General features: G+C 37.7%; 1 protein-coding gene across 1 annotated transcript; it reads right to left on the minus strand.

Annotated features, from left to right (window-relative positions):
- Nucleotides 1-285: 285 nt before the first annotated feature.
- On the minus strand, nucleotides 286-23,892 carry LOC133652836 (myosin heavy chain, fast skeletal muscle-like). Its single transcript, XM_062051827.1, has 41 exons — nucleotides 23,831-23,892; nucleotides 13,142-13,195; nucleotides 12,758-12,973; nucleotides 11,541-11,684; nucleotides 11,316-11,472; nucleotides 11,195-11,222; nucleotides 10,997-11,108; nucleotides 10,825-10,917; nucleotides 9,370-9,433; nucleotides 9,194-9,292; nucleotides 8,997-9,100; nucleotides 7,788-7,926; nucleotides 7,578-7,696; nucleotides 7,329-7,478; nucleotides 7,039-7,209; nucleotides 6,664-6,970; nucleotides 6,477-6,544; nucleotides 6,324-6,411; nucleotides 5,953-6,070; nucleotides 5,759-5,882; nucleotides 5,549-5,685; nucleotides 5,219-5,474; nucleotides 4,897-5,139; nucleotides 4,639-4,815; nucleotides 4,414-4,559; nucleotides 4,207-4,297; nucleotides 3,739-4,128; nucleotides 3,505-3,631; nucleotides 3,312-3,430; nucleotides 3,040-3,236; nucleotides 2,796-2,979; nucleotides 2,553-2,718; nucleotides 2,181-2,305; nucleotides 1,784-2,092; nucleotides 1,509-1,712; nucleotides 1,313-1,438; nucleotides 1,074-1,244; nucleotides 886-990; nucleotides 698-793; nucleotides 483-614; nucleotides 286-402 (listed from the first exon to the last, which is right to left on the minus strand). Exons 3-41 carry the CDS (start codon nucleotides 12,959-12,961, stop codon nucleotides 382-384), a joined length of 5,811 nt encoding a protein of 1,936 aa, XP_061907811.1. The 5' UTR covers nucleotides 12,962-12,973; nucleotides 13,142-13,195; nucleotides 23,831-23,892; the 3' UTR covers nucleotides 286-381.
- Between the last annotated feature and the right edge of the window lie 976 nt (nucleotides 23,893-24,868).

The following is a 24,868-nucleotide window of genomic DNA, read 5'->3' on the forward strand; positions in this document are numbered from 1 at the left end:
GATTATGTTGAAAGATCATTTCTTAGTGGAAAACATGACACTCATCTCTGAGATTTTTGTTAAAGTTCAAACTGTTTTCAACAAAGTTTTAGCAGGACCTTTTAAGACCATGGTCTTTGTAATCCTCAAATAGAAATATGTGTTTTTTTCAGACTCTGAATAAGTGGAACAAAATATTTGGGAGAGCTATTGTTTTAGAGAGTATCTCAAAATTCTTTGTTGTGATCATTTATGCCATCATGGCTGTAACTTGTGAGGCACAACAATGGGAGTGTGACAAAGTGGCTTGGGCAAACTACCTTTTATTGATTCTGGAAGTGAACAAACAAGATAATCATATTATATGTTTCTGTTGATGCACCACGCTGACCAACCATCTGCTTATTCTTCTGCTTCCTTGGTCTGCAACGACAGGGAAGAAAAATATACAGGTCAGTTTATGACATTTTTATTTTGACAAAACACCATCCTCACTGTCACACCTTCACAAATTCCCGGCTTCTGGCCCTCAGCTTGTTGACCTGGGACTCTGCGATGTCAGCCCGCTCCTGAGCCTCCTCCATCTCATGCTGCACCTTCCTGTACCTGGTCAGGTGAGTGTTGGCTTGCTCCTCCTGTATTGGAAGCCACAATGCAGTCAGTCATCTACTGACTTGCATGGTTTGCAAATTTCATTGAAATCCTCTCTAATACTTACAGACTCCTCAGACTGCCTCTTGTAGGCCTTAACCTTCAGCTGGAGCTTGTCCACCAGATCCTGCAGTCTGTTGACATTTTTCCTGTCCTCCTCAGCCTGGTGGAAAACACATCTAATATAAAACCATTCTTTTTTCTCCCCACACTCCCTAAATCATATTTGCATTTTTTTGGCGATGTTTATGTTACCTGGTAGGTGAGCTCCTTAACTCTTCTCTCATATTTGCGCACTCCCTTGATGGCCTCAGCGCCACGCCTTTGCTCGGCATCGACCTCATTCTCCAATTCACGAATCTTTGCGTGAGCGAAAACGTTTTTAATGTCGTTAAAGCAAAAACCTCAAGGCCGGAATTGTTTAATTCATCAAAAAAACCTACCCTAGCCTCCAGTTTCTGGATATGCTTCTTTCCTCCCTTCAAAGCCAGAGTCTCAGCCTCATCCAGGCGGTGCTGCAGATCTTTGACTGTCACCTCCAGGTTCTTCTTCATTCTCTCCAAATGAGCGCTGGTGTCCTGCTCCTTCTTCAGCTCCTCTGCCATCATGGCAGCCTGCAACACAAAAGCCATGAGTGTGACAGTAGCCTTTGGGATTAATGACAGTATGAGGTAGGACTCACATCAGTGATGGCCTTCTTGGCCTTTTCTTCAGCATTTCTTGCTTCCTGCACAGAGTCCTCCACTTCACCCTGGATCTGGACGAGGTCAGCCTCCAGCTTCTTCTTGGTGTTGATAAGGTTGGTGTTCTAAATACGATGTAATTGCAAAACAGTCAGTTTACGGGGCCTTTCCTTGTTTGGACGTTGACTGTCGTACCTGAGAGTGCAGCAGTGTCACACGCTCACTGGCATCAATCAGCTCAGCTTCAGCCACTTTGCGGCTTCTTTCTGTCTGCTCCAGAGAAGATCTCAGCTCCTCAATCTCAGCGAGCATCAGGGTGTTCCTGCGCTCCACCATGGCAACCTGTTCTCTCATTTCATCCTGACCTCTTAGTGCGTCGTCAAGGTGCAGTTGAGCATCCTAAATGAGTCCATAGATAAACATGAAGAATTCTGTCTGCCTACTTTTGAAAAGAAAAAGGATGTCAGTACCTTGAGTTGTCCCTGAACGTTCCTCAGTTGTTTCTGGGCTTCAGCTGCCTGTCGGTTGGCATGACTGAGTTGAATCTCCATCTCATTCAGGTCTCCCTCCATCTTCTTCTTAATTCTCAGGGCATCGTTCCTGCTCCTGATCTCTGCATCCAAAGTAGTCTGCATGGACTCGATCACGCGCTGACTGTTCCTCTTGATTTGCTCCATCTCCTCGTCCTTCTCCGCGAGCTTTCTGTCCACCTCACTCTTGACTTGAGTCAGTTCAAGCTGAATGCGAAGAATCTTAGACTCCTCGTGCTCCAGGGCGGCCTTGAGAAACACAGGCGAGTAAGGACTTTTTTGTCGCGTGTCTCCTGAAATCTTTGCTATCATGCTTGATACTCATGTGGAAACAAACCTCTGCCTCCTCAAGGGAAGTCTGAAGTTCAGACTTTTCGATTTCCACAATCTTTTTGCTTTTCTCCAGTTCATGGATGGTCTTTCCAGTCTGACTGATTTGCTCAGTTAAGTCCGAGACCTCCTCTGTAATAAAACATTTCAGGGGTTGAAATGTGCATTCCGCTCTGTGGCTGTTAAAGATTCTGCTGGACTTCAAATAATATTACAAATGATGCTATAGATTGCTCCTTCAAATGACTGTGACTTTGTAAAGAGTCCACAAGGAGGCTCACACTCCTAACCTTATCAAGTGTGCCATGTAGAACTAGAACCCTAATAATATATAATGTGATGGCATATTTATTGACTGGTAAGAAATATTTCTGCCTACGTTGCAGGTTCTTGTTCTCCCTCTTCAGGGTCTCCAGGTGGTCCAGAGCCTCTTCATAGGAGTTCTTCATCTTAAACATCTCAGTGCTGAGTGAGCGGGCCTCCTTCAGAGCGCCTTCCAGTTCTGCCTGGCTCTCCTCATACTTCTGCTTCCACTCGGCAAGAACCTGAACACATCAGAAAGACATGTTTAGTCATAACTTCATTTGGCTGTGCTTAATATACGCTAATGGTTGAAGCTGACCTTGTCAAAGTTCCTCTGCTTCTTGTCAAGGGCGGCAGCCAGAGCGTTGGCTCTCTCCACGTCGATCATCAGATCTTCCACTTCACTGTGGAGTCTCTGCTTGGTCTTTTCCAGGGAAGCACACTTGGCGTTCACTGCCTCAATGCTTTCCTCTGCATCCTGGAGACGCTGGGCAAGCTTTTTCCTGTGAAGAGCTTAGTTTAGTATGTGTTGTAAGAACACAGATGAAGCCATCAAGGCTTACTTTGCCTCCTCAAGCTCTTCAGTGCGCTGAATGGCATCAGTCTCATATTTGGTTCTCCACTGAGCAACCTCGCTGTTGGCCTTGGACAGTGCTCGTTGCAGCTCAGCCTTGGCCTCCTGTTCCTCCTCATACTGCTCTCTGAGCAGGTCACAGTCATGACGGGAGGACTGGACGGCGTGGGCCAGGGCGTTCTTGGACTTTGAAAGAAGACCATTTGGTTGTCACTTTACTGAAGTTCAGCGATAAACTTTGCTTTAAAAATGTTGACATACTTTAACTTCCTCCTCAAGGTGCCTCTTAAACTCATCAATCTGTTGGATGTTAGCCTGCTTGCTCCTGGTCAGTTGAGAGATCAGGGCCTCTTTTTCCTCCAGCTGGCGACTGATTTCACCTGAGAAGAAAAATAGTTTGATTCATACCCTTGAAGAAAACATAAGTAAGGATACTAGGAGAGTTGCTTCTCACCATGTTCTGTTTGCAATCGTGCTCTATGGAGACCGACATCATTGAGCTGTCGCACATGTTCTTCATTTTTGGATTTAAATTCACTCAGTTGATCCTCAAGTGTGCGGCACATTTTCTCCAGATTAGTCTGAGAACATTTAACAGGCAAAATGTCAATTTGAGGCAGCATTACCCATCAAATATTAGTACAACATAAGTACTTGACTAAGCTGCCCATCAACAGTTTGGACTCACCTTTGACTTAGAGATGTTCTCCATGTTGCTGCTGAGGTCGTCAATCTCCATCTTGTATTCACTCTTCTCCTTCTCCAGCTTCTGCTTGACACGCTGAAGGTTGTCAATCTGCTCACCAAGTTCTGCCACGCTGTCAGCCTGCTTCTTGCGGAGAGCTGCAGCAGTGGATTCGTGCTGCAGGGTGGACTCTTCCAGGTCACGACGCATCTTCTGGAACTCGGCCTCACGCTTCTTGTTCATCTCGATCTGAACAGCGGTGGCCCCACCGGCCTCTTCGAGACGCTCGCTGATCTCCTCAAGTTCCCTGGAAAGATCAGACCTCTGCTTCTCAACCTTGGCGCGAGCGGCACGCTCAGCTTCAATCTCCTCCTCCAGCTCCTCAATACGGGCCTGTTATTTGCGGGTAGCAGAGAATGAACAGAACGTGGATTGAAGTCAGAATACTTAGGTGACTGTCTGTGAACCAACCTGAAGTTCTTTGATCTTCTTCTGATGCTGAGCACTCAATGACTGTTCATCCTCAATCCTGCTGAGGAGCTGACTCGACTCAAAGTCCTTCCTGTGTAAAGATACAACTAGATCATTCATGTTGAACTAGATATAAAAAAGGTTAAATGGTCATAATCATTTGCTTTCACTATTTATTTTTTCTATTTAACCCCTAGATTCACATACTTCTTGATTTTCTCATCAGACTGCTGCTTGTCGTTCTCGAGATCCATGATGGTTTCATGAGCCAACTTCAGATCGCCCTCCAGCTTCCTCTTTGATCGTTCAAGATCCATGCGAAGTTTCTTTTCTTGCTCCAGGGATCCTTCAAGCTGTTTTCAACAATGATGAGCATTATTACTTTTATTATAGTATTCTTGGTAAGTACATGTACAGTCTGTCACAACGTACATCATCCACTTGCTGCTCCAGCTTGATCTTGGCCTTGGTCAGAGTGTTGACTTTGTCTTCCTCTGCTTGAAGATCATCCAGGGTCTGTTGATGGGCCTCTTGGAGGGCTTTCTTCTCTTTGGACAACTTGGCGATGCCTTCATCAAGAGTGGCCATCTCCTCTGTCAGATTTTTGACCTGCGCGCAAGGAAGATCATTAAAGTGAACACAGTGTTTTGAATCCATGGTGAGGTATCAAATAGTTGCAAATCTTTTCACCTTGTTCTCAGTGGCATGTTTCTCCTTCTCTACTTTAGCCAGAGTAAGCTCCATGTCATCGATGTCTTTCTTCAGCTCAGAGCACTCATCCTCCAGCTTCCTCTTCTTCGCAGTCAGCTCACCATTCACCTCCTCCTCATCCTCCAGCCTCTCACAAGCCTCCTTGACTTTTGCCTCCAGCTGGATTTTGGCTTTGATGAGCCCCTCACACCTTTCCTCAGCATCACTAAGGGTTTCACCGTCCTGTAGTTACAGAACAATGATATACAATCAATACAAACAAATACAGAGTAATGTTTTATTTAAAACATGTTTTACTTACAGACTGAATCTGCAGCTGCAAGTCATTCTTCTCCTGCAGAAGAGAAACCATCTTCTCTTCTAGTTCCTTCTTCTTGGCTAAAGCCTTGGTGAGATCCTCCTTGGTTTTCTCAAAGTCTTCTTTCATGTTAGCCATCTCCTTTTCAGTCTCTGCACTCTTCAGCAGAGGCTTGATCTTGAAGTACAGCTTCATCCATGGCCATGATTTGACATTCGTGAATGAGCGGATGTTGTACTGGATGGAGTAAATGGCCTCCCTGAAAACACCAGGCAATAAATGGAAATGTATTTTTAATGTATCCAGGCTATTATCAGTCTTAATATCTTGTACCTCCTCTCCATCATTTTGACAAACTCCTTCCTCATGACGTAACCTCTGCAGAGAGCCTGAGTCATGGTCACTAGGATAGCCAGTTTTTCATCTCGCATTTCCTCCAGAGTACCCAGCAGGCCGGCTTTGAAGAACACCTGAAGCACAGTCATTGTGCAGGAAATAATGTTGAGCTTTCATACACGCAGCAATTCCAGCCAAACAAATTACCTTTGTGTGTCCAAACTTGTACTGGCTCTGGTCAACATCAATGGAGCCCAAGAGTTTCTCTGAAGCCTTCTTGTTGTCAATGAATTGTCCCTCAGGAATGACACTGGCATTCAATACTTTGTATCTAACAGAAGGGATGTTGATTAGTATTTGCTGACATGAATGTGTAAGAATTGTGTTGCAAAAGTCATTACCTCTGCTTGAAGTCACCATAGAGGATTCTGCTGGGAAATCCCTTCCTGCAAATCCTGATGCCCTCCAGCACACCGTTACATCTCAGCTGGTGAATGACCAAGAAGTTCTCCATCAGACCTGAAAAGAAATTACATTCAATTGGAAATGTAAAGCTGTATTGCGATATATATTATTGTTACAATGGTCCTTATATCGCATATCATATCGAGAGTTACTCAAATGAGTATAGGATTAATTGTAGTCCTCAAATGCAGAGAATAATTTCGCCACACCTTGTGTGTGTGTGACAATCATGGTACTTTAACTTAACTTAACTTTAACTTTTGATTCTAATCACAATGTTAGAGTACATAGTGTTAAGAGTTAGTACCTGGGGTCTTGGATTCATTTGGAATCAAACAACGCACAAAATGAGGATGGGTGCTTCTTAAATTGGTCATCAGCTTGCCTAAATTCTCCTGAAATATGGAAAATAAAATGTAGTTTCAATCAAACGACATTAAGTAATTGTAGTGATGCTTACCCTGAAAAGAGCAGACACAGTCTGAAATGAGCCACCCTTCTTCTTGCCAGCCTTTTTGCCACTATCTGCTGTAATGTTTTTCAAGATGGTATGTTTTAATTTGAGACTTCATCTCTGACACCAGTTCCATACAAGTCAACTAGCGTATTGTAAAAAGGAGTGAGAATCCATTTAAATATGACCTCACCTTCGGTTCCGGCATGTGCTTGGTAGAGGTGGGCTAACAGCTTGACTGAGGATTTCTGGTAGAGCTGCACAACTGAGTCGTTCAGGGGGTCCTTGTTCTTGTCTAACCAGCCAGTGACATTGTAGTCAACAGTACCAGCGTAGTGAACAAGGGAAAAGTGAGCCTCAGCTTTGCCTTTGGCTGGCTTTGGCTTCTGGAAGGGGGCACTTTTGCCAAGATGTTGGTCATACAGTTTGTTCTTGAAGGTTGTGTCTGAAGCCTTGGGGAACATGCACTCCTCTTCAAGGATGGAGAAGATGCCCATTGGCTGTAATGACATGTCAGCATTATGTCATTTATTTTCTTATCTACAATAATACAAGTTGTCTTATATACCTTCTCAATAAGCTCAATGCAGGCAGCCAAGTCCATGCCGAAGTCAATGAACTCCCATTCAATTCCTTCTTTCTTGTACTCTTCTTGCTCCAGGACAAACATGTGGTGGTTGAAAAACTGTTGCAGTTTCTCATTGGTGAAGTTGATGCAGAGCTGCTCCAAGCTGTTGTACTGACAAATAAAGAAAATTTCAATGATCCCCTAATGTTGGATATACACTTGTCTATACCTTTATTTCAAACTATTGTACTATTCTTTTCTAATGTGTACAACAAGTGAAGCGTGCTTACGTCAAAAATCTCAAATCCAGCAATATCCAGCACACCAATGAAGAAGCTTCGGGACTGCTTGGTGTCCAGCATCTCATTGATTCTGACCACCATCCACAAGAACATTTTCTCATAGATTGATTTGCTGAGAGCCATGACAGAATTGTGAACCTTAAATGATAAGGAGTGCAAACATGAACAAATGTGATCATTTTTATTGACTGTGTTGTTTCAACTGTATTTTTAAAGATTTTGGTCAGCATCGCATACCTGTGGCACAGTCTGGCCTTTTGTCACAAATTCATTCCCAACTTTCACTCTGGGATAGCACAGGGCTTTGAGCATGTCGGCAGAGTTCAGACCCATGAGGTAAGCGATTTTATCAGCCACTAAGAGTGAAAGGCGGTAATATTTTCAAATCATGTTCAAGAAAAGACCGTGTAGAGATTGTAGTTCTTTTAAAAGGCTTGAACTTCATACCCTCGTTGCCATCAGGCTCAGCCTGCTCCTCTCTTTGCTTCTGCTTGAACTTCATATTGCCATGATGCATCACAGATCCAGTTAGCTTAAAGATGCCATGCTTTTCTTCCCCGGTGAATCCCAGAATGTCAATGGCAGTCTGCAATGCACAACATGTAGTATTTAAAATTCAGACACAAGCTGTAATACATTTCAGAGTAGTTTTGCCTCACTTTCCGATAAATGTGGAGCGGAGATTATTCAACAGTGACTGTGGTCTACTATAAATTTCATATGAGAATAATCGGACATTTTTTCACAATTGTAATTCTTGTGCTCTAATCAATGTTAATAGAGCTTCCTTCAGTAAATGTAGTTTTCAAATACTTCTTAATACCATTTGATAGAACAAATAAAACTACAGAGCATTTGTGGTCTTTCCTTTATTTCTAAAAGAAGTGCATGCGCTTATTCTTCTCCACGAAGCAGCTGTTATTTTTATTTTAGTTTTAAAAGTCTGTCAGCCGCTATGTGAGCTATTGTTTTGCACCAAGTTCCCGCCCAACGGAGCTGTGCTTCATTGCATAAAGATAACAGCGACGAGCACCTACTAGCTCATGTATGCTCTTTATGGTGAAGGAGCGAAACTGCGCCCCTCTCTGTTTGATGACACTGTATTTTATTGCACAATTAGCAATAATGTTGATGTAACACTTATAATAAATACATTACACTAAATCATGATCTAAATGTTTCTGCAAACTAAACATTATGTAGGTGACGTGTTGACAGAAACACCCCTTTGCTCAATTGCACACTAATCAGAGAAGAAATCTTCCTGGCAGCCTCATCATAGGTTTTTACCCTGTATTCAGTCAAATGCTGTGCACTCAGCACTAGGCATGATGTACTAAGAGGGTAAGCTTGCCTGCACACTTCAGTAGAGATTAATTTCATCATCTCAGGTTTTTGATTGAAGGATTGTGCAAATTCAGCCATTTGTACTTAAGAAAATGTTAAAAAAAAAGATTGGAATCATACAGAAAATAAATGTATAACACAGTTCAATTAAGAAATATGATTTATTTATTTTATGTTACTATTCATTTTTTATTTTATTGCCCTAAATATAAATATAACCTTCCCACAGAGCTAATGCACAGGATTGTTGAAGATAAACTTTAAAAAACACAAATGTGATGTAGGAATAAACTGAACTGTAATACTCACATCAGTTGCGATGAATTCTTCAATGTCATCGATACTCTTCACAGTGATTTCACCTTGACTGATCATTGGGAAGTCATATGGATTTTTTGTGATCAGGAGTGCCTCTGAAAGAGTTGTGTATGTTAGCATATAAAATGTATGCAGGAATAGGCTCAACACTTTTACTTATAATATCAGAATTATGGACTATTCCCCACCAATTAGGTCAGGTTTGTGGCCTGTCATGAGCTGGTAGAAGATGTGGTAGCTCCTCTCAGCAGACAGCTGGAAAGTGACACGGGACTTCTCCAGCAGATCTGTATGGATTATGTAGAAAAAGAGAATCATTCTCTGAAGCACATAAATCAACTTGATACCACAGAAGGAAGCTTACATGTTTCGATATCAGCTGAAGCCAGCTTTCCAGTGGTTCCAAAGTGAATTCTGATGAATTTACCCTATGCAGAAGCACATTAATTTTATATGGTTGGTCATTTAGAATTGTTTTATCATTAGGAATGGGTATTGTTTACATTTTAACCTATACCCGTGCTGAATCAGTACTTTTAAAACAGTGCCTGAACCGGTATTTACAAAACGGAAAACATATACATTTTGATTAAAAAAAACAATGTTTGTTTAATTTAACAGAATTTTGTGACACAGAAGTTGGACAGAATAATTATGTGAAAAATGTATACCACAGCAAAACCAGCAGTATTACAGAACACAGAGAATGTGCTTGTGTTGTAATATCGCTGTTCAGAATTCTGAGGTTTGTCAATGCACATTACTTGCCATAACGGTAATGGGCGGATAATGAGGAAGTGATGTGTTGCTGGTGTGCAGAGTGCTATTGTGAAATGTGTGTGCAGAGTTCAAACTGAAAAGTGATATTGGCCTGTTACGGTTGGCAATAACGTTTTTTAAAAAGTATCAGACGCACATGTGCCTCTTATATTGATATTAGTCTGATATTAGCAAAAAGCAATTATCGAATTATACCGGCTAGCATCTAAAATGGCAGATAAAAGCAGTCCTGCCTCAAGTTTACATGTGAAAAGCTGGACAGCCAGCTACATCAAAATGTCCTCCAATAAGCTTACAAGGTTGGTATTTTCTTCTATTTTATTCAAGTCATTTACAAAAGGTAAAGCCTATAGCCCATGCTTTAGGCCTCCAGGAGCCAACAGCTACACATTAGTTAAGCACACAAGCTAGATATATGTAATAAATGTCTTTATTTTAACAATATTTGACCTTTGTCAATATAAAGAAGTATCAGATAATTACTGTATAATTGCATATTACTAACAAATACAAAGTCTCCAGGGAAGAAAGGTATTAGTAGGTATCCAGTAACAAACATATTAGCATGATTCAACTTACTGTAACATGAACTAAGTTCATAAATGAAATGATAAATTATTGAGGCCACTAGGTGTCGCCATGAAACCAATTACCACTACAATTCAACTTAGAGACAACATACGTCCATTCCAAACAGTTAATAATAAATAAGTTAGTATTTTTCCATGAGTATGCTACTTGATCAAGCCTTTTCTAACATTCCAAAATATAAAATAATAAAAGTATTTATGATTCATGCTGATATTGTATATGAGAAATATTGGTATTGGCTAATACGCAAGGCTCCTATATCAATATTGTACCGGAAGTGAAAAGGTTGTATTGGCACTCCCCCACTACATTACTTGCACAATATTACATTCCATCATTGCACATAGCTGAGCCAGCATTAATCTAAGTGTTTTTTCTTTCGATCTGGTTAATAATTGGTACCCAAGACAATCAGCAAAGATATCAGTGAACAAATAAAACAACTTACAAATCGTGAAGAATTGTCATTCCTCACAGTCTTGGCATTACCATAAGCTTCCAGCAATGGATTAGCTGCAATGATTTGATCCTCCAGTGAACCCTGGAGAAGAAGTCACACAAAATTCGTATTTCCGTCTGATTGCATTTGTCATAGTAACTTTTATTCAGTCACTCTTTACCTGCATTTTGCCGGCAGCTTGCTCCACTTTCTTTCCTCCAGCCACTGCGATTGTCGCAAAGTACTGGATGACACGTTTGGTGTTCACAGTCTTTCCTGCACCGGATTCTCCACTGGTTTATAAAATGTAGCCATAGGCAATTTAGGATTGTTACAGTGGTTGCAATCTAGACAAACATGTACAATTGTATGTACTTACGTAATCAGGATGGACTGGTTTTCTTTATCTGTAAATATCAAAAAGGTATACAACAGTTTATACAGCTGCTATGTTCATGGACCCCAAAAGAACAATTCATCATTGTAACATGCATTGATACCTTGGAGCATGAACTGATAGGCGTTGTCAGAGATGGAGAAGATGTGGGGTGGAGCCTCAATCCTCTTTTTGCCTCTGTATCCCTCTACGACCTTTGCGTCGTACACTGGGAGCCACTTGTAAGGGTTCACAGTGACGCAGAACAACCCAGAGTAGGTCTGGAAAAGCATGTGATATGTTAGATGACAGTATTTAAACACTTGAGTCTTCTTTGAGCGGGACTCACGTAGATCATCCATGCTGCGTAGCGCTCTTTGAGGTTATACAGCACAGAAGGCTCGCTGAGGTGGGTCATCATGGCCATGTCCTCAATCTTGTCATACTTTGGTGGATTCATGGGGAAGATTTCATCCTCCTTGACTGTTAAACTCTGATAGAAATAGAACATTAACACAACTGTATTAGTGGGCTTTTACAGTGCTGTACGCTTAGCTTTTTCACTAGTAGCACGTGCTACTAGTAGCACGTGCTCATTTAGTAGCACCTGTACAGGTGCTACTAAATGAGAAAAAAAAATGTAATCCTCCTTGACTGTAATAGACTGACAGAGACAATAGGGTAGGTACATTTTTAATTTTAGCAGAGACAACTTTTAAGTAAATCTGTCACAGTTAACGCATTATCATGTGCGATTAATCATAGAAGTATTGCATTAATCATGTATAAACGCAGATTAATGACGCAATTTAGTTTGTGTGCCCCTTTACTGAATGCTACTATACCGTGTGGTGATTAGGATAAGATAGGATAGGATAGGATAGGATAGACTTTTGTTTATCCCACAATGGGGAAATTATGTTGTTGCCGTATAGAATCTAAAAGTCCACAAAAAACTTTTAAAAGTAGCGCAAAGGTCACAAAAGTGCTCCCTCCCCCTTGTTGCTCAGTCCAGAAAGGGTTTAAACCAAAAGGCAAAAACACCTGAAAACGAGAGGGAAGCATTAAAGAACACAAAGGAGGACATAAAGAGCACAGAGCTCACTGCAACCAGCTAGCTGCCACTTCAGCTAGCTTTACATAAAACTACAAAAGTAAAATATAATTAAAAAAACTAAAAATGAGTAATAAATAATATATATTGTGCATACATAATTGGTCCATGCATAGACAAATAATAAAACAAAAACACCGTCTTAACATGGTGAAAGTTAGGACAAGACCCAATAACGCAACCAGGTGAGCCAACACCGTCTTAGGCTGCCCACTAGCTCTCTTCGTGGATGAGTGAGTATCCGTCCGTGTGGTTAATCTGATTTTTCTAAAAATATCATTTGACAGCACTACTTTTAAGCATAGAGTTACCCAATATAAAGTGATTTTACAATAATGAAGCATCTTTGTTTTATTTGTATTTGAGTCAGATGTTGGACTGTAGATTTGAAATCACATAATAGAGTAGCGTCTTTACTACTATTCCTCGAAATCATACAATATCACTCTTACCTTTGCTCCAATGAGCGTTTCCACAGTGACTTTACCACCTTCCTTCTTCACCAGTTTGCCCTTGAGGTACATCTCGGCGGGCTCAGTCACAAAGTACGCTGTCTTTGCATCAAAAGGAGTGTTTTGAGCCTCGATTCTCTCTCGCTCTGGCTTCCGGAGGTAAATGACCGCCGGGCCAAAACACTCCATTTCTGCATCACCCATGATGACTCTTTACTACAAGCAAAAAACAGAAAAAAACTCTTCATAGCAATTTGTTTGTATCAACTAAGGAGTCAAGATGGATTGCATCTCCTAATATTGTAGGACACCTAGATAAGCCTTGGCTTAATTAAAGAGGAAATATTTCAAAGCATATTATTAGTAATTCGATAATGACGTTACCTTTGAGGACAACAGCTATGCAGGAATTCAGGACAGCTCAGGGCAGGCCGTAGACTAAAAATAAATACAACAAAAAGTACACAGTAAGGCTCACATAGCCTTTCTTCATGATACTTAAGTGGATGGAAGTGCAACTGCCCACTATTTAAAGTATTGAATCTTTAATAAATATTTAATCCTTCTCCGCTTAACTGAATTAGGGTTTTGGCACAAATGACACATTTTTTACACAGCCTCTTCAAACATAATGATGGAGCTTAGCTTCTGAGCAACCTACCTTTGATGGGTGTCTGTCTCAGATGGGTGCTTGCTCTGCCTTTTTATACAGTGTGATCTGATCCCATTGCATGTATCTTGCTCTATTTGGGCATGTTGCTTGCCTTGCTACTTGAGGAGTAGTTCTTGAATCTTGCTTGCATATGAAATACTAGATATATATCTTTCTTGTTGGCTCCCTAAGAGGGTTTGGATTTATCTCAAGAGATGCAACTGTTTGCAGAAACAGTACTGTGGTGTTGTCTTTTTTTGTCTTGTTCAGATGAGCCGACAATGTAACACATAGCACTTGTTAATTGGAAATAGATGCAAATGGTGTACAAAAGTGGTACTCAAGCTGTTTTCACCAAATACCATCTATAAAAAACCTGGCTCTCCAAAGACCACCATAATGACCAATATTAAAATACAGTAGCGTAGTAGGCCTGAGTATTTATTAAAAAGAAGGCAGAAGTATATTTAGTATTTTTGGCCACTGTAACATTACACACTACTTGAAGAGTAACACTGTGTTTGAATATAGGAAAATAAAACACTGTTCTTCAATGGAGCCCACATACCCCATGTGGAACACGTACCACAGTTTGAGAATCCCTGCTGTACAAGATGTAAAATTAGCATTGTTGGGGGAAGGTGTTGTGTCAGCAACTTAACTACGTGAATATATGCTCCTGAGAACCACCGTGGTCTGCAGTGTGTTTTTTGTGTGTTCCTTTTGTCAGAGTTACACATTTTGGAGAAAATAAAAGCCCTGTTTTGCAAAACACAAATGTAGAGGGCAATGGCTCTCGGGAGGCTATGTATGAAGTGTGTTCAGCTTTTACTTAAGGTTAAGTTAGCAGTTGCAGACAGGCCAAAGGCATGAGCGATGGCTCTGTATAATACTAAAGTGGTCCCTCGGTATGCATCGGAGGAGCTTCTAAGTGTCACTGCTATACTGTTTCAGAATCCGTACAAGTCAGAAATAATTTTAAAAAAATGAAGTCAGGACCGTTGAGCTTTGAGGAAAGGGGGAGATTGCAAAGGGATTATTTCTCACAACAGTGCCAGCAGCTATTCTTGTTTCTTCTTCTTCTGATAGACGATCCCTAAATGTCTCACTGAGTGATGCCGTACAGCTGCACTTTCTTGAAGAGAAGGGAGTTTTGTGCATTTCTGTCTGCATGGCAGACGTTTGATTAGAGATGCAAGGCCGACACAGGTGGCACAAGTAAGCCAAGGGTTTTTGCCAAGAATGTGGCACACGGCCAGCACAATTGAGAAGTGCCTGCACACACTAGGGACCGATGCCATTGGAAAGCAGATCAACTTACAGCAGTGAAAAAGAAGAGGAAATTCTAAAGGGGTTACCCAGAAGATATACTGAGCTTCTGTCTCCAATAAATGTGTCACATGATAGCCACTCTGAAATCTTGCGTCTTATTAGGGCAAAACTCAAATATAGCAGCAGGCCGGTGTTGATGTCCAAGCCAGAGCCTCATGCCCAGAAGGCTTATTGTGTTTTTATGTCCTTTTGATCTTCCTCTGACAGTTTCTTCATTTACAAGGAGCAACAACTGCATTAAGGAGAGCTAACCAAGGTGAGTGGTCACAAAGAACCCGAATTGTTTGGAGAGCACAGTATTTGGCATTGTCTAATGTTAAAGTCAAACGTGTAATGTTGTCTTGGCAGTGTTCTCAGTTTGCGTGGTCATCCAAAAGGAAGTTTATGCAAAGTTAATCTTAGAGCATGTTTGTAGCATTAATGTGCAATCATTTGGATAGTTTTGAGTGCAAATGTTATAAAAACATACATAAAAAATAACAAACATACCAGACCGTCTTGTTGCATTTGTATAGTGTTCTTAACAGATGTTGATTATTTTTGCCATCAAAACTACCATACGTCACTAAAAAATCACAATGAATGTGTCTATGTTTAAGAATAAGGCTGCCTTTGGCTAAATTGGGGCCCTAAGCAGAATTGTATTTTGAGGCCACCACATCACAATTTTTTTTATTTGTGTATGATTTTCATACTTTTTAAAAAAAACAAACTTAAATTTAATTTAAGGCATGTTTTGGTCATATATTATTCAATAATTTATAATTTTCTGCAAAATAACAAATTTAACAATTGAAACATAAACCTTTGACCGGTATTCCAACTAGCCTGACACGAACGCTGCGCGTCATAGGGAACAATGGAAATACTTGGGGAAATTTGCCATTATACTCTTACCAGTGACGGAGCAGGAACGGTCTAGGAATACGTTTATGGTAAAATGTTATATGAAGCGCCCTGACATTCATTAATTGACATGTTACATGAGCTCATTCATGCAAATCGGGGTCCTGTTTTGGACAGCGTGTGGTATATACATAGGGAAGGGCAGCCCTGTTTAAGAATATATCATATTTTAAAGGAGTTTATTGTTAGATGTTGACCCTGGCTAGAGGATGCCCATCTTGCGGTGAAACCTTTGGGATTAGTGTGTGAAAAGACGGGAGCTTAAGGGGTGAAGAGGTGTGGTCTTGCTGGATACTTTGGAAGCTGCTGGCTTGATTTAGATGACAACTGGCCTCATAGTGTGACCAGCTTGTTTAAAATCACACACATTATCCTGTATGTACAGTCTGGCAATACAAATAGTTTACTCATTCGAAAGAATGAAACACACTCACAGGTTCTTTGGTTTGCTGTCCGTCACTAACTATAACTCTGTCAAAAGGATATGTGAGTGTGTGTGGGAGACTGTTGGTTGAGGGTCAGTGGCATCTTTATAAACACCAGCGGGGCGTCAAGTGCAAACATGGTTCTAATGTTACCACCTTCTGTTATCAAAATGCTGTGGTGCCACAGCACCTTAACACTCAAGAGTGACTGTGTACTTACAGTAGCAGTCACACACATTCATTTTTTACCACTTAAATCCAATTATATTCCAAGATTAATGGATCATGTACATTTCTCTTGTCTATTTTCATCCTAGTGAGGCGATGAAGGGCTGCTGGAGTCCATCCTGAAAAACCTTTTGGTCTGAAGACAGTGAGCTTGAGCATCACTACTTTTATGACACTGTACAGTTTGATGCATATGATTTTCTTACTACATGCTGAATTTGTCAATAATTAAACATAACAAATATTTTTACATTTTGAGTCTTGACTCTATTTTCATATTGTCAGCAGACATTTGATCATTCTTTTTTCCCCCAAGACCTACATGTTGAAATGTATTTCCTCTGAATGCTCTGTACCGTACACAGCAGCACTTTATCTTAACATTCCACCTTAAACATCAGCTTTACATATGCCATGCCTGCTCAGGAAGTGGTGTCAATTAGAGCAGAGGCCACTATTTAAAAGTTAAAAAATATGCCCCTTCATTACATTGCAAGGATGTTATGTAATTGCTGTCATTAGTTCGTTGGCTAGCGAGCAACACAACTCAAAACGTGAGTTTCATGAAACTTTTAGTGAATGTCAGAAATGAGATAAGGAGCAACTCATTTTGGGACTGATCCATATTATTTTTAGTACACTACCTTAAGTTCATGGTCCTGATTGTGTATATGCTAGCACCCCGCAAAGACAAAAGGTCATGTTTAGACTGCACACAAAATCTGATTTACGCTTGGTGAATTCTGCTTCACAATGATAGGAAGAGCCGACATCGAAGGACACACACACACATATATATATATATATATATATATATATATATATATATATATATATATATATATATATATATATATATATATATATATATATATATATATATATATATATATATATATATATATATATATATATATATATATATTGTTAATAACATATATATATATATGTTAATATTGTATATCCCACATTCTTTATTTTCATGTACATTCTGGGTGTCTCATTCAGTAAAAAAAGGTAAAATTAAATTCCGTTTTTTTAAGATGGTCTGTCATAACATTTTTTAGCATTCAATCAGACATTATTGTGACGTTTTTTATCAGTGTTCCTAAAAATAGATATACCGGCCCCCAGACACATTTTTTTCACTAAATTTGGCCATTCGAGTCGAAATAATTGCCCAGGCCTGGCATAGAGGTTAAGGTAAAAGAGCTGGTACAGTCAGAATCAATTGCATGATTAATCTAAGTGTGTTCATCATTAATGCAATCATTTTTTGTGATTAATCACATGAGTTAACTTACTAACGTTAATTTTTACAGCCCTAATATATATATATACATATATACACACATATATATACATGTGTATATATATACAGGTATATATATATATATATATATATATATATATATATATATATATATATATATATATATATATATATATATATATATATATATATATATATATATATATATACCATATATATATATATACATGTGTGTATATATATATATATATATATATATATATATATATATATATATATATATATATATAAATATATATATACATGTGTGTGTATATATATATATATATATATATATATATATATATATATATATATATATATATATATATATATATATATATATATATATATATATATATATATATATATATATATATATATATATTAGGGGTGTGGGAAAAAATCGATTCGAATTCGAATCGCGATTCTCATGTTGTGCGATTCACAATCGATTCTCATTTTTGAAAAGTACATTTTTTTTAATTTTTAATATATATATATACCATATATATATATATATATATATATATATATATATATATATACATGTGTGTATATATATATATATATATATATATATATATTAGGGGTGTGGGAAAAAATCGATTCGAATTCGAATCGCGATTCTCATGTTGTGCGATTCACAATCGATTCTCATTTTTAAAAAATAGATTTTTTTTTATTTTTAATATTTATTATTATTATTATTATTATTTTTTTTTTTAAATTAATCAATCCAACAAAACAATGCACAGCAATACCATAACAATGCAATCCAATTCCAAAACCAAACCCGACCCAGCAACACTCAGAACTGCAATAAACAGAGCAATTGAAAGGAGACACAAACACGACACAGAACAAACCAAAAGTAGTGAAACAAAAATTAATATTATCAACAACAGTATCAATATTAGTTACAATTTCAACATAGCAGTGATTAAAAATCCCTCATTGACATTATCATTAGACATTTATAAAAAAAAGAAAAAAAAGAACAATAGTGTCACAGTGGCTTACACTTGCATCGCATCTCATAAGCTTGACAACACACTGTGTCCAATATTTTCACAAAGATAAAATAAGTCATATTTTTGGTTCATTTAATAGTTAAAACAAATTTACATTATTGCAATCAGTTGATAAAACATTGTCCTTTACAATTATGAAAGCTTTTTACAAACATCTACTACTCTGCTTGCATGTCAGCAGACTGGGGTAGATCCTGCTGAAATCCTATGTATTGAATGAATAGAGAATCCTTTTGAATCTTGGCAAAAATCTTAGCCACACGATTATCAAATGTAATAGGAAAATGAATTCATACTGACCAAACTGGCTTCATGGAAGGTCGACAATCTTCAGACAATACAAGGAAAGTGTTTAATGTTATTTACTATGCTAGAAGTCTCCCTTATCCCACAGCAGTATATACTGTTGATGTGGAGAAGGCATTCGACCGCATAAACTGGTCATTTATGTTTTGCACGTTACGTAAATTTGGATTTGGAGATCATTTTATACAATGGATTAAGATGCTTTATACAAGGCCCATGGCATCAGTCAAAACCAATAATTATATTTCAGAACCTTTTTCATTAAAAAGAGGAGTAAAACAGGGATGTCCTGCATCTGGATTATTATCTAATTTTGTTATTGAACCCTTAGCTGCAAAAATAAGAAGTGAAAATAATATTCATGGTATAAAAATTGGCTCTCAGTATAATAAGCTATCGATGTATTGTGACGACATGATTCTCTACCTGTCACATGTTAACTCCTCTCTTCACTATATCAATAATGTCATCACTGAATATGGCTGTTTATCAGGGTATAAAGTCAATTGGGACAAATGTGACATATTACCACTTAATAAACACTGCAAGAAATCACAAGTTCAGAACTCCAAAATTAAATGGAAAGAGGCAGAAATCATATATCTAGGACTACACATTACACGAAACCTTTATACAAGCAGATATCTAAATCTTAAACATTTAAAAAATAAGATAGAATCCAAAATGGAACGCTGGTCACGTCTCCAAATATCACTTTGGGGTCGGGTGAACATAGTAAAAATGAGTATACTGCCAGCAGTTAATTATATACTGAAAATTAATAAAAGTTGGTTTAAGAAAATACATACAATGATATCACATCTTATATGGTGTGGAAAGAAGGCCAGTTGTTCATACTTAAGGTTGTCTTGTACACAAGATAAAGGAGGACTACAATTACCAAACTTCTTACATTATTATATCTCCTTCGGTTGTGAACAAGCAAGTCACTTATTTCATTCTTCTGCAGATAAGGACTGGATCAACATAGAAAAAAAATATTTTAATGAATTTGGACATTGATGTGGGGAGTTTATATTATATTAAAAAAATACCTAATGAATTGAGGCAGAGCCCAATAGAAGCCACCTTTAACATTCTAAAACTGTGTCAGAAAATACTAGGAATCTAGGAATCAAGTCAATGACATCTGTAAATCAACTGCTTTGGTACAATCTTAATATCATAATTAAAAAAATTGTGGTTAAATGGACAACATGGAAAGACAAAGGTATTACTAAACCTCATCATATTATTAATAAAAACTCTTTTAAACCGTTCAATGATTTAGTTGATCAATATAATGTACCCAGAAATCATTTTTTAAATTTTATCTCTTTAAAACATGCTGTAAATAAATGCATATCCTCTGAAAGTATGTCTTTAAATAGCCATGAACTGGAAGATGCACTTTTTAATCAAGATACATTTAAGAAATTAATTGAACTATTTTATGGAATAATAAATGAACACAACACTAGAAATGCAAATGATGCATGTGTTCGGAAATGGATGATGGACTTAAACATTTTAGATGAAAGAGACATATCATGGAATGATATTTGGAAAAATGCCAATAAGCCCTTTAGAAGCATTAAAGATAAACTGACTCAATTTAAGATATTGAATAGATTGTATTTTACATCTTCTCAGCTGTTTAAAATTGGTGTAGTAGATAGCAAGTTATGTATGAAGTGTCGGGCAGCCGAGGCAACTCTTGTTCATTTATTGTGGGAATGTCAGAGAATAAAAGAGTTATGGTTGAAAACAACAAAAGAAGCAATCACAGTCCTTAATATAAATATCCCAAAGACACTGCAAACTTGTATTCTTGGGGATCTCCATCAATTTAGTTACGTGTCATCAAAGAGTAAAAATGCATTTTTTTCAATATGCATAATAACAAAAAGGGTAATATTAAAAAAATGGATAGATGTTGATACACCAACTCATACTGACTGGTACACACAAGCTATGGAGATGATATCAGTAGAAAAAACTGCATTTAGTTTAGATAATAATGAGTCATATATTGGAATATGGGATCCATTATTTAAATTTGTTTTAACTATTAAATGAACCAAAATATGACTTATTATATCATTGTGGAAAATATTGGACACAATGTGTTGTCAAGTTTATGAGATGCGATGCAAGTGTAAGCCACTGTGACACTATTGTTCTTTTTTTTTTTTTTAAATTAATGTTTGTAATGATAATATCAATGAGGGATTTTTAATCACTGCTATGTTGAAATTGTTACTAATATTGATACTGTTGTTGATAATATTCATTTTTGTCTCACTACTTTTAGATTGTTCCGTGTCATGTTTGTGTGTCCTCATATGCTCTCAATTGCTCTGTTTATTGCTATTATGAATGTTGCTGGGTCAGGTTTGGTTTTGAAATTGTATTGCATTATTATGGTATTGTTGTGTATTGTTTTCATTTAAAAAAAAAAAAAAAAAAGTTTTTGAATCGAGAATCGTGTTGAATTGAAAAAAAACAAAAGATTTTGAATCGAAACGTGACCCCAAGAATCGATTTTGAATCTAATCGTGGGACACCCAAAGATTCACAGCCCTAATATATATATATATATATATATATATATATATATATATATATATATATATATATATATATATATATATATATATATATATATATATATACATACATACATACATACATACATACATACATACATACATACATACATACATACATACATACATACATACATACATACATACATACATACATACATACATATACATACATACATACATACATACATACATACATACATACATACATACATACATACATACATACATACATACATACATACATACATACATACATATACATACATACATACATACATACATACATACATATATATATATATATATATATATATATATATATATATATATATATATATATATATATATATATACATACATACATGTACATATATGTGTGTATATATGTATGTATTTATGTATATATGTATATATATATTAGGGCTGTAAAAATTAACGTTAGTAAGTTAACTCATGTGATTAATCACAAAAAATGATTGCATTAATGATGAACACACTTAGATTAATTATGCAATTGATTCTGACTACCAGCTCTTTTACCTTAACCTCTATGCCAGGCCTGGGCAATTATTTCGACTCGGACGGCCAAATTTAGTGAAAAAAATGTGTCTGGGGGCCGGTATATCTATTTTTAGGAACACTGATACAAAACCTCACAATAATGTCTGATTGAATGATAAAAAATGTTATGACAGACCATCTTAAAAAAACGTAATTTAATTTTACCTTTTTTACTGAATGGGACACCCAGAATGTACATGAAAATAAAGAATGTGGGATATATAATATCAACTATGAACGATAAAACAATGAATATTGACAACATATGACCGTCACACCCCCTCTCGATCGGCATATTTTGCAATCGAGCGAACAAACACATGAATGCGAAGGGTAAGAAAAAAAAAACACCTACAATCTGATATATCACTAAGCTTTAGAACTTTTTTGAAAAAATCTCCTTCCGCGTCTGACCCTGAGACCCGCATTTTCAGGCTCGCTCTGGAAACACTCTGCGGAAACGCTCCCCACCCACACTGCTTGGTGCCTCGTCTGAGCTGCTGTGACTTAGATTACCATAGTAACTAGAATATCATGCAAGAACGCAGATTCCAACCATTGAAATACTTTGTATAGTTCAAGACTTACGGTAATTTGAAAACATCACTGCACATCATAATGGCAGCTACAGTTTAAATCTTAAAGATCTAAAAAAAATAGTTTGGGAATGTCCGGCGGGCCAGATTGAAAAGTTTACCGGGCCGCATGCAGCCCCCGGCACTTAATTTGCCCAGATCTGCTCTATGCGGTCAGTGTTCAGATCAATGCATACGTCAGTACAAAAATGAGTGGGGAGGGTGATATGGATCACCATCTGGATTCAAGGCTTTTTTACAAATGGGAGGTATGCCCTGGCAGAGATCTGTGCTCTACCAAGTGCTCTTCCATTTTATAATTTACTTAGTGAACTGAAAATAATTACAGTAACATTGAATGAGTCAACATTCATCAAGTAAATTTTTTCTTTTGCATATTATTAAATCCGTTTTTTTGTAATTTTATACAAATACGGGGAGTGCCAAAGTTCCGCTACAGCAGGGATACTCAACTAAATTTTATTGGGATCAAATTGTAGAAAGTAAAGGACCGGGCAGCTGGACTCCCCCTCTTCACTATAATTCTTAATTGGACAAATGCAGTGGACATTTGATTTTGGTTTATTTAATTTGTCAGAATTACAAAATCTATTTTCTACCGCTTGTCCCTTTCGGGGTCGCGGGGAGCGCTGGAGCCTATCTCAGCTGCATTCGGGCGGTAGGCGGGGTACACCCTGGACAAGTCGCCACCTTAGGGGGAAAATAGCCCTCTCAATACAACAGGAGCACTCTGCTGTTTTTAAGGATCTACTGCAAAAAAGCTTGTCAAAGATCACCTATATGACGGCACTTTAGTGTTTTAGGAATCAGCTGCAAAAATGTTTTAGTCTCTTCCAAGTTTTTTTAACTGAGCCTGCCGCCAGTTGAACAGCCCTCCACTAGAGTACGTGTGTGCGTGTGTGAGGGAGTTATATTTCTATGACTGCGGAAGGAATGGGACATAGTTTAGAAACAACAAAACCGGTTCAAGCATCATTTGGTGCATGACTTTGGGAAGGAAATGGTATTTGGTCAATATTAAAGCAAACTGTGTAATATCCAAAGCACTGTTACAGTATATTATTACCGACAGTTGCATGACAAGTACATGGCTAGTAGGAATACGTTACCTTGGATTAATGTTGTGAAGATAAACGTTCATATTTTCTGAAAATCTTCAACACCATCGCCTGTTTCATGTCCCCTTTTTGTTGTATTTTCTCCTAATAAATGAAAACATTTATTGTATACAAACAGTAAAATCTGCAAAGATATGCATTCATTGCAAGGGAATAATAGCTGATTCTTGATTATTGATACAATATACACTCTCATCCAGTGCAACATATAGTACACCTGCACTATCACAAGCGGTAGAAATGGATGGATGGATGGATGATAGAGCAAACTACAATCAAAAACAGCAGCTTTTTGTTAAATGAATATGATCAAAATTGAGCATTATAACGGTCTCTGGCTAACGTAACAGCATTCACCTTGTTTTGTAGTATCCCATGGAAAAGCTGATGAGAAACATGTTGTTGGGTCTCATGAAGTACAGACGGAGGAAGACACAACGTAGATAACCTGGTCCAAGAATAGGAAGCTTCAGACTGGCCATTTTTCCCAAGGGGTCTTCAACAGCGAGTGCTGAAATATAACTGAAGCATGATTAACAGAAGCCCTCGATGAATTTGTAAACAATTGAAAGAGTACACTTGGGCATTGGTAAACTCTGGACACTATTTGCGTTAAGTCCTAATAAGACCGTAGGGCAAGACCCAGACATATAGAATATCAACTTTTATTGCAACCTAATCGCAACACATGGGAATATTTTTACTGCCTTTTCGGTGTCATCTTTCTGTGGTAGAGAAAGCACAACAGCATAATGGACCATAATGGAATCTTAAATTAGCTTCAACTTGGCTGCTCTGTGCAGATGTCTGCAACAATTTCACTGCCAAATGTCTGTGTGATGACATCGCGCACTTTCATTTGTCTTACCAAATGAACAATACAAACATTAAAAAACAAAAGCTCTTGTGTGTGCTTCCAAACAGATTTCAAGGAATAACTTAACATGTGCTTAGTTTTTATACTTTGCCATTGTATCGAAAATGTCAAGCTTTATTTCAAAATATTCAACTTGTTAACCAAAAGCATTC

The sequence above is a fragment of the Entelurus aequoreus genome, linkage group LG01 (assembly GCF_033978785.1).
Source record: "Entelurus aequoreus isolate RoL-2023_Sb linkage group LG01, RoL_Eaeq_v1.1, whole genome shotgun sequence".
Lineage (NCBI taxonomy): Eukaryota > Metazoa > Chordata > Actinopteri > Syngnathiformes > Syngnathidae > Entelurus > Entelurus aequoreus.

What these genes read in the sequence shown, in the direction of transcription:
- LOC133652836 (XM_062051827.1), bottom strand. Translation starts at nt 12,961, where the DNA reads ATGGGTGATGCAGAAATGGAGTGTTTTGGCCCGGCGGTCATTTACCTC. An exon ending in CTGGATTTGAGATTTTTGAC is followed by an intron (nt 7,210 to 7,328) that starts GTAAGCACGCTT and finishes TTTATTTGTCAG; the next exon opens with TACAACAGCTTGGAGCAGCT. An exon ending in TTAAGGAGCTCACCTACCAG is followed by an intron (nt 794 to 885) that starts GTAACATAAACA and finishes GTTTTCCACCAG; the next exon opens with GCTGAGGAGGACAGGAAAAA.